Raw genomic sequence first — 11,131 nt, forward strand, 5'->3', positions numbered from 1 at the left:
TAGTTGAGATTGACCCTAATGTCATAACAAAAGTTCAGTATCAATTTGAAGTGAATCCGTGTAGAAATGAAAAAAATATAGTAAATGGAAATTTTTGGTGGGTGTGGCCTATGTGGGCGGGGCGCCCCAGGGTTGGGAATGGGGCCATGCATGGTTGAGATTGACCGTATTGTCATAAGAGAGGTCCAGTATCAATTTGAAGTGAATCGGTGTAGAAATAAAGAAGTAAATGTAAAATAACCTTAAAAAAGGAGTGATAATTTCTGACGCGGCCCCACCCCAACCGCTATAACTTTTGACCCAGGGGTCAGATCAAAATTCCAAATAGTGCAGGGTCGCACATATGCTCATAGCTACCATGTGTGTAAGTTTCAAGGTTCTAGTGCTTTAAGTGTAGGAGGAGATAGTGGCCAGGACGGACGGACAGACAGACAGACAGACAGACGGACGGACGGACGGACGGACGGACGGCGGAGATAACCACAATATCCCCACCTTTTTTTCAAAAAGCGTGGGGATAACAACAATCCCTCAAAATGCACTTAAGTCTTTTATTGGCTTTGTTTTTGTGTTGCATTTTCCATATTTACCGGTATATATTTTAATCCAGACAAGTTAAGTTCACATTTTATTTTACAATCTACAATGTGGTCTTTACAATATCAGTAATGGTAATGGTAACCTAACAGGTAATGTCGATGAGGTGGAATTTTTATAACCATTATGGGTTTTCCACAGAACCTCATTTCTGGTGTTTATGAGTTGTATTGCAACAGGGTTGAATGGCAATGTTCCAATATTAGGATGTATGGGTGATGATAGAATATTAGGGCTTATTGGAACTGTCCTTATATTAGGTTGTATGGTTTGTGACCCTAAATTAGGGTTTATTGGCAGTGATCCAATATGAGCGGTAAGAGCAGTGCTCCACTATAAAGGTTTATGAGAGGTGTCCCAATAGTGTGGTGTAAAGACAGTGCTCATTTTAAGGGTTAAGAAGTAAAGGCCCAATATGCTGGTGTTTGTGCTGTGCCCCCTATCAGAGTTTATGAGCAGTTGCCAAAATATTGTGGTGGTTTCTTAGTACCCACTATAAGGTGGTTGACAGGCAGTGGCCTGTTACATAATTCTAAGGGATGACAATGCATACACATTTCTGATGAAGTGTTCCCATTGATAGCGTTCTGCTGACTTTAACGTATGGTTATTCGATACTGTCCCCAACTATTAGGTATTATTAGCAAGTCCTCAATAGTATAGTTTAAACCAATGCTTGATTTAAGGAGAATATCATAATACCGTATTAACCGTCATTACTCTAAGTTTTCCGAACCTTAGAAAAATGAGTTTTTTTCGTGACCGAAAATTTAGATAAGAAAAATATTTAAAATTGTAGGTGTCCGAAAATGAGATAAAAATTAATGTGTCCGAAAATTATAATGTAATTACCCTTGGTGTATTGCGGTATAAATAAAATGTTTCTTCTAATGTATTTACCATAATCATGGCTTCTGTATATCTGTGAAGAAAATGTACAAAACCTGTTACGTAGCGAATGCACGCTGTACCATGCGACGAGTGTAATTGTTGGCAGCATCGTAAATGCAATACTGGTTAGTGCATATTTAAATAAATAAATAAGGTTATGCACATTTGTATGAAACATCAGTACATGATACTACATAAATGTATTATTATATTGTATTGTAATATTTTTGTAGGAATTACGATTGAACAGTTTCGTATAATTATGTGTATGTGTATCTATTAAACAAAATATATTATTACAATTTATGTTTGCAGGAATTTTGGCTCAACAGTACCGGCAAATGGTTCAGGGAGTATTATCACTCGACTGGAAATGCCAGTTGTGTACAACTACCAACACTGCTGGTTACTCAACAATAGTTGAGAACATGATCCCGGAAATTATATAATATTAATAGTTACTTCCCTTACGTCTCGATAGATCTACGTTGTGAATGAATAACCACTCGGGAACGGTGCTACCAATACACAATAACTCAACTTCAATACACAAATTTATAAACGGAACAAAATGGACGCATCAGAAGGCACAGGTGATTCGGTGAGTTATTAAATTAACCTTAGGATTATATGATAATAATCGTAAACTGGTTGAATTCAGACGAGCATAGTTAAACCATAAATGTGTGTGTTTACGTAAACTTGCACACATGTAATTTTATCTGTTTGCTGCTTGAAAAGTACTTGATTATACATATACATGTATTGTTTCGGTTTCGTCCATAGAGGATAGAATTTCAACGATTTCAATTACGTTCAGTATATCTATAAATACATGTTTCCATATTAAATGAATAATCAGCTCAAAAAAGAATATTGGGTTCATTAGCTTTTAACTACCGGTATTACTAGTAGTGATAATAAAATGCATGCAATTTATGTAGGTTGTGAGAGATAACTCATACACGTTACGTTTACTGAAGCATAAAGACACAGAAAAGGATGAATACAAAATGAATTTTCCACGGCGCGGAAAGGCTGTAATTATCAACAACAAAAACTTCACAGACGACATGCAAAAACGCGGATACGGTGTACGATCGGGAACGGATATCGATCACACGCTCATCACAGCGCAGTTGCAGCGTCTGGGGTTCGATTTGGTCCACCACCATAACGCCACATGCCGGGTCATGAAAGACGAGTTCGCAAAAGTGGCAAAGGAAGACCACTTTGACGCGGACTGTTTTGTGACGGTACTGCTGAGCCACGGGGAGGAAGGCAAGATCTGCGGGACAGACGACATAATAGACCTGGAGGAGATTTTCCAGTATTTCAAAGGCGCCCATTGCCCGACGCTTGCCGGAAAGCCGAAATTGTTCTTCATTCAGGCATGTCGTGGCAAGGAATTCGAATCTGGGACTAACGTTGATGTTGTAGACGCAAAACATGTCGTTGAAAGTGACCTCGAAATATCGGAAGTCATCCGAATCCCAAGCGAGGCGGACTTCCTGTTATCGTTCTCAACGGTCCCCGGGTATTATTCGTGGCGCAATTCCACCAACGGGTCGTGGTACATCCAGTCGCTGTGCTGCATATTAGACCAATACGGGACCGTGCTGGAAATTCAAAAGCTGCTGACAAAAGTCGCTAAGCTGGTGGCCTACACCGAACAACGCTACATGTCCAATACGGCAGATCCGGCACAGAACCGGAAGAAGCAAATGCCGTCATTCACGTCGATGTTAACCAAGGATCTGATCTTCCATCCAAAGGATGAATGTACTTAGTGCGACTGGCTGGTGAATATTGGTCATAAACTAAAAAATTACCTTTGTGAACAATTACCTAACAGATAATATTAAAGTGTAACTGTGCTTTGAATGAAAGTTGACAGAATTCAGTTGCAAACATATACATTGTTTCCGCCCACATTTTATTGTCTAAGGTCTTTTTTTTCATTAATTTGATCGTGCTACGCCATTTGCTATTGTTTAATTACTTTTTGCTGATATATAAACTTCCACATAAAAGATAAACGAAAAATCGCCTCCATTGACCAAAGGACAAACTAATTTATGGCAAGCATGCCTTGCCAGTTTTGTCATCAATAAAACTGACTAAAAGCCTGTATGTCAGACGGAGTTATTTTACTCGTACATGAAGTCAATGGTTAAGCAAAACGAAATGAGCATTGAATCGAACAGCGCAGTAACTAACAAAACGGAAAATATAGAGCCAATATTGGACATAGTCGTGAAGAGCAAGCTAAGACCATTGCTCTATTCAAGTTTATTAGCCGGATATTTTATTCTAAATGGCGACGACGAAGATGAAAAGGATGCGGTGATTTGTTTATTATTGATGGTGATGAGGAGGAGGAGAATGATGATGATGGTATTGGTGATAATGATGATGATGATATTGGTGATGATGATAATGACTTGTCCAAGTGTCCTTATACGTCACGCTACAACCCCTACCTCAAGTGTCAGGTCTGGTAGATCAAAAGGCCATGAGTCGTATTCATTAAACGTCGAAGGGGGATTCTACTTGAAAGTGTAGGATTTCTTATAGAAAGCATAGGCGTCGGCATCGTTCACCATGCTGTTTTAAATAATGGTGAACTTAAAATTAAAATAAACCTGTCAGGAAATACCTTTTTGCATTTGCTAATAAAGCATTGCAAAATTAATCTGTATATAAATAACACGTGTAAGTGTGTGTGTTTTTTTTAAACACACACATCTCATTCTTTGTCTTAAGTTTGGATGAGACTCTCCTCAAAACCTAACTAAGATCCCAGTTTGGAGCAACTGGAAGGTTGTTTTAAGTATAGTGCATGTTAAATCATACATGGCCAGATCATCAACGTATCGACAGTTCATTCTAAAAGGCTTGCAAATAAATGCGAAATGTATAAAGAACTTGCAATACTTTACTAAAGAAAACACATGTGCTCATCGTTGGAATTCTATTGGATAACATGTCCGTCTTCATGTAATTATTTCAATTGTTACTTATTGGTGGACTGTTAATTTTTAATGCTTCCAGATTTCTTTATAAGGATACATTTGTTGACGGCTTCATGAATATTGCACCAGAGTTTGTCTTTCTTTGGAAATGTGTATTAAAATAATAATAATGTATTATTGACAGTTGTATGGCGACACACGTTTCATGAGCAGAGTTTTACAGTGAATACGTTTAAAAGCTATTGGTACAGCATTGAAACAATCCGTACAGTGTTTATTAGTGTAAGAACTTTGTTCTTTGTATGCATTTAATGAATCTAAAATATATGTGTTTCTGTATAATCCATTCGCGGAATCAATAAATAAATACATGTCTTTCCTCTTAACTCTTTGTTAAAGTCAATAAACTTTTGATTCACTAAGCTTTATCCAAAACGAGTTTGGTATGTCTTTCAATGTGTGTCGCTTCGAAAAGATATTTTTGACCTTAAATTTTTGTTTACTATTGGAGTCATTTTTTTAAATGAGCCTCGCTCTGTGAAACAGGGTTGTATGCATGTGCGTGAGTATCGTGGTTGTATTCATGTGCGTGAGTATCGTGGTTGTATTCATGTGCGTGAGTATCGTGGTTGTATTCATGTGCGTGAGTATCGTGGTTGTATTCATGTGCGTGAGTATCGTGGTTGTATTCATGTGCGTGAGTATCGTGGTTGTATTCATGTGCGTGAGTTTCGTGGTTGTATTCATGTGCGTGAGTATCGTGGTTGTATTCATGTGCGTGAGTATCGTGGTTGTATTCATGTGCGTGAGTATCGTGGTTGTATTCATGTGCGTGAGTATCGTGGTTGTATTCATGTGCGTGAGTATCGTGGTTGTATTCATGTGCGTGAGTATCGTGGTTGTATTCATGTGCGTGAGTATCGTGGTTGTATTCATGTGCGTGAGTATCGTGGTTGTATTCATGTGCGCGAGTATCGTGGTTGTATTCATGTGCGTGAGTATCGTGGTTGTATGCATGTGCGTGAGTATCGTGGTTGTATTCATGTGCGTGAGTATCGTGGTTGTATTCATGTGCGTGAGTATCGTCGTTGTATGCATGTGCGTGAGTATCGTGGTTGTATGCATGTGCGTGAGTATCGTGGTTGTATTCATGTGCGTGAGTATCGTGGTTGTATTCATGTGCGTGAGTATCGTGGTTGTATTCATGTGCGTGAGTATCGTGGTTGTATTCATGTGCGTGAGTATCGTGGTTGTATTCATGTGCGTGAGTATCGTGGTTGTATGCATGTGCGTGAGTATCGTGGTTGTATGCATGTGCGTGAGTATCGTGGTTGTATGCATGTGCGTGAGTATCGTGGTTGTATGCATGTGCGTGAGTATCGTGGTTGTATGCATGTGCGTGAGTATCGTGGTTGTATGCATGTGCGTGAGTATCGTCCCAGAATAGCTTGTGAAGTCCGCAGTCTAATCAAAGACGACACTTTCCGCTTTCATGACATTTTTCGTTTAAAGGAAGTGTCTTCTTTTCGAAAATCAATTTTACGTGGAAAGTGTCGTCCCTTATTAGCCTCTGCGGACTGCACACGCTAACCTGTGAGAACATTTAATGCAAGTTCATAAAATTCCGTTATTCGAGATCGAGGCTCCACTTATGTTACTGCCTATGATTACCCCTGTGTGTTCATCCAATCAAAATCTTAAGTTGGTGTTGTTTGTGTCCTCTTAATGCAGAGGAGTTTTGACAAGTAATTGTATTACTTCAATTCAATTTATCGATTTAACACACAAGCATTCACGTATTGACCACTTGTTTTTATTATGTAGAAACGTACAAAAAATGTGCCATTGCTTTTTGGACATATTTAATATGTGTCTGCAGTGAATGCTTAACAATTTTTCTTTTTTCTACCATATGATTATTTTCCGCGTATCGCTTAAACATGTTACACAGTTTTCCATTCTGGTGTTATTTTGTTTTTAGGGGGTATTGTTGCTTTTTATTCTGAAGTTATTTTTATCCTGTACATAATGTGTTCAGCGTTTTTTATTCAAAAATGGCACAACATACGATTTTAAATGTTTTACTCAGCTCCGTAATAACTCCTGTGTATCTTAACGCCGTGTTTAATTGTTATCACAAACTTAGCGTTCAACATGTTCAATACGCAATATATTGGTCAACAGTTTGGATTTTGATGTTAAATAAATGATTAAATTACGGACATAATGAAAGACTACGATGTTACAATGCATATTCAAGCACATTCCCGGAAGAAACCAGCATATCATAATGTTAAAAAGAAAAAAAAAAGAATTAAAATGCTATATTTTCATGCCTGGTTTTGAAATATCACAAGGTGTTAAAGCATTATGATCAAAGATCTTTAGTATTTGTAATGTCTTGTAGTGTTGCTTTTGTTTTTTGTGTACTGCCATGAAATGGGGTTTCCTTTATAGTCTAAAAACGTGTACATATTTATTACTGCTAGTGTGTCCATCTTTGTTTACGAAGATGGGGTAGTGTTTTTTGTAAGTAGTATTTGTAATTATTAAGCTTTTTCAAGTACAATATTGAATAGGCTTGTTCTGTTATAAAAAAGTACATGTGGTTTGACATGTCGATTCTCACAAACATTAAATAAAACCAGTTGAATTATTAACGGAGTAAGGGAATTATTCTATAAATTATTGTACCGTTCTTTTCTTATATATGAAACCAACACTAATAAATAAAATTGTGTGTTTGACAAAATAATACAATTTACTTTCTTTGAATAATGAGAATAATGTACTTCCTTTAAATGTTATGTGTTGTTTTACTTTTAACGCGAATATGGCTTATATTTGTATATCCTTATAATGAATATGTTATCAAACGTAACTCAATCATGGCGATTAAGATGTCCATTCAGTTGCACACACAAAATAAAGAACTGTTGAAATAAATGTGTTAATACCCCAGGTGTAGTTCGACTTCAATAGTTGGTTTTCTTGGGTTGTTTATTGTTTGGTTGTGTTTTGTCATTTTACATGAAATTCAAGTGTCGTTTTAATTTTCAAATATTTTTACGATGTGGATTCATTACGTTATTAATCTGCTGCTATTTGACATTTTGGCAAAGAATATTCCGTAAATAATAAATATGTATATGAGAGGTATGTACGCGAACAAAACATGAACGTATGCATGTGAAAGGTGTATGTATACCAACTGTTCAAGTTATATCTCCATGGGAACAGCTAGATGCCAACTGTTCAACGTATGTCTCTATGGATACAGAGGTAATATGCTGATGAATGATTAATATGTTCGCAAACAGACTGGGTTCACACCTGAAAGAGCATGAATGTAAGAACGGGTGTTGAATGGATTGAACAAATGCAGTATTAGTATTAGCATTCGAAAGTTTGTATCTCAGAAACTGCCGAGATTTTGTTGTTAATGTTGTAAATATTTATGTATTTGTGTTTGTATATTGGTGTACATTTAATGTACAAATAATACACAAACAAAATGTTTTTCCTATGTGCAGACATTTCGCTATTTTTGCAAATAAAATCTTAAGCAACATAATGTATGTATTTGTTTTTCCTTACAAATACGCACATTGCACCAAAAGATTTGACCCAGTGACCTTTTAGACTTTAACATTTGACACATTGCCGATAAATGGTCAATATAAATTCGTCTCATCAATGTGGTTTCTACAATGGTAACGATGGTTTTGTAAGATCTGATTGGAGGAGCGAATTTCAACCCCACTTGACCAATATTCAAAATTGGTCTAGACTATGTACATATATACATTCGGGCCAAGTTTCATGAAGATTGACTGATATTAATGCTTGTAGAGTGTTAACATTGCTTTTTAACATTTAACTCGAACTTGGCCTAAATATTTTAAATATAAACATTCATACCAATTTCCTTCAATATTGAAATATAATACTGGTTTGTACAGACAGTGCTTGCACATTTTGTTGCAGAATTTGACCTGGTGACCTAATTTTAACCGCACTTGAATTATATTCAACTGAGGCCTAGATAGTGTGAAGATAAACATTCGAACCAGTTTCCTCAAGATTGCGATATGGCTTCTAAATACGTCACACGGTTTTTTCTAAGATTTGACCTCTTGAACTATTTTTGACCCCACTTGACCCTTATTCAAACTTGGCCTAGATGTTGGCAACATAACCATTATATCTAAGTTTGATCAATGTTGAGCAAAAACTGTTGCCTCTAGAGTGGAAACAAGCTAAATCAAGACAACGCAAAACAACTGACAGAAACTGACCACAATAGCGACTCCACACTTCTCACACTGGTGAGCAGTTGATTTTATTGATAGTTGCGTAATAACTTATGTCGGGTGTATATTATATTTATGAACGAAATAAGTGTATATGTACATCAATGTATCCAAATAAATATAAAGAAGTGAAACTCTGTCTGCTGGAGCAGTATTGCATTCTCATTATAAACAATTAGTTGGTCCTTTATTTAAGGCAAGTGACCAATTGCCAAAACAGTAGGAAACAGCACAATACAAAACATACACACATAGAAGAATAAAGCTGGGGCCATCGCATTGGCACGGTGATGTAAACTGGTTTGTACCACAGAATTCTAAGTGCATGACTCATATAGGTCAAGAACTCACGATGTATTTGTTCAATCATAGTTTGAATTTCTCAACACATATCACATGCTGTTAATTCATTGTCTGCTTTTGTTTTAAATACAATTTAAGACGATTTTTTATAGTTTGGTTTTTAATTACATACCGCACGAGTGTTTAATAATGTGATGCTAAATTTTTAATTCTTAGCGCCACACATTGATAAGGAAAGAATTCCATTTGTTCCATCTCTTAAAGACTTACAGATGTTCGTATATTTCAATAATTCGATTTAAAGTATGTACTTACAAGTATCTACTAGAAGTTAGGATAGTCTTAAATAATCATCATTTTAAAATTAGTTTATATTGAAAAAAATGAAGAGAAAAGTTAAATATAAAATATTGCCTTCATAGATTTTGAACCTGGGACCTAATGAGCAAATAACGTACTGGGTACCAGTCCAGGGTTGGCATATTGACCGGTCAATTGAGTATTGACCGGGCCGGTGGTCAATACTGGTCGATTGAAAATTGTAGCATTTAAACATCACAAAGGAGATATTTTATATTAATCAATAATTGTTATGTAATTTATTAACTTTTTTGAGTTATTTATTGTAAAAAAATCTTTAAAGCTGTAAAAAAAAGACTTCTTTATTATTTATGGAAACGGCCTCAAATACATAAGGACTAAGGCATATCTTTATCTCAGTGTATCACATCTGTTATTAAAAGTATTATTACTATTGTAGTTACCATAGTATTTCACTTATCTATTGATATATCTATTTGATAAGCAGATGGACAATCAGAAACCTTGTGTTTTCTAGGGTCATAAATTTGGTCCCTAAGCCTTAATTGGTCATAAAATGCATGCAGTGTTATGTCTCTGATATTGACAATGAAGCAAAACTGCCCTTAGGCTATTTCATATCACTCACACAAAAGGAGATTACTTGCTATTAATTTAATAGTTACTTCTAATATGTCTCATTTCTGTATTAAGAGTGTTTTTTCCTTTCATATTTAAAAGTTCAATTGGTATTCAAATGAATAAGCAATCAAAGTTCTTGATTTTGACAACAAATAATGATTTCCAATTGTGGGTCTACTCTTGACTCTTCTTTTCAATTATTTTTTTCTTTTAATTATTATTTATTATGTTTTTTTATTTTTATATCAATGGAAAATAAAAGAGTTTTCACACATTTGTATTTTGTTTATAAAGTATTTAAAGAAATCTAGGCAAGAATACATGAAAAGTAAGGGTCGTGTCAAAAGGTGCCATTTAAGGCCCTATTATCAGTGCCCCAACCTGTATACATGTGTAGGTGAGAAGACTGTGAGAAGACTGTGGGCACAGTGGGGCATGAGGAACAACCCATACACTGTAATTGACAGGTTCTTGTTGAATCAAGCACAGAATTATCTGAGCATTCATAATTCATTAGAATTGAAAAAAAGTTCAATCGACCAGAAAAATCCAATTGACCAACTTTGACTAATTTGCAAAGTTTTGAGAGATTGGCCTACTTATTGCATGAACAAGTATAAAATAGTGGGTATTAATAGCTTAAGACATTATTGGCAACAGGTCTGTTTAATTTATATTATCAATATTGTTTAATTAGGCATGGAATATTAATCAAAATAGGGGGTAACGTTCAATCGACCAGTATTGACCAGTAATGACCACTTTGGGAGTATTGACCAGGGCGGTTTTAACCGGTAAAAACCGCCGGTTAAAACCGGAGGCGGTCGATTGGTGCCAACCCTGGGTACCACTGCACCACTCAAGCATTCATTTAATAGACTGCCTTTTAAAATGCTGCGTTTTTCACGAGCGTATTTAAAACAAAATTTCAATGAAATATGGTACAAACGCTTAGTTTTTATTTGTGAGCGAAGCTCACAAATAATGCAGACGCAATTTTGCAAATCAGTATGCCTTAGCTACGGTAGGACCCGTAACCCATGTCTGCCTGTGTGGATAACTCCAGTCAAATTTAGCAGACCACAAATGCTTTTCTGTTTATACTTAACT

General features: G+C 36.0%; 2 protein-coding genes across 3 annotated transcripts in view; one reads left to right on the forward strand and one right to left on the reverse strand.

Annotated features, from left to right (window-relative positions):
• Positions 1-11,131, reverse strand: part of LOC127871067 (uncharacterized) — a 28,070-nt gene that overhangs the window by 3,702 nt on the left and 13,237 nt on the right. The window lies entirely within an intron of this gene.
• LOC127871069 (caspase-7-like) lies at positions 1,857-8,037 on the forward strand. 2 transcript variants are annotated; one of them, XM_052413718.1, is made up of 2 exons: positions 1,857-2,089; positions 2,472-8,037. In XM_052413718.1, the coding sequence occupies exons 1-2, from the start codon at positions 2,060-2,062 to the stop codon at positions 3,276-3,278; spliced, it is 837 nt and encodes a 278-aa protein (XP_052269678.1). In that variant the 5' UTR covers positions 1,857-2,059; the 3' UTR covers positions 3,279-8,037. The 2 variants fall into 2 exon arrangements, with proteins under 2 accessions (XP_052269678.1, XP_052269677.1); XM_052413717.1 differs by having other exon boundaries at positions 1,864-2,089; positions 2,433-8,037.

The sequence above is a fragment of the Dreissena polymorpha genome, chromosome 3 (assembly GCF_020536995.1).
Source record: "Dreissena polymorpha isolate Duluth1 chromosome 3, UMN_Dpol_1.0, whole genome shotgun sequence".
Classification (NCBI taxonomy): Eukaryota; Metazoa; Mollusca; class Bivalvia; order Myida; family Dreissenidae; genus Dreissena; species Dreissena polymorpha.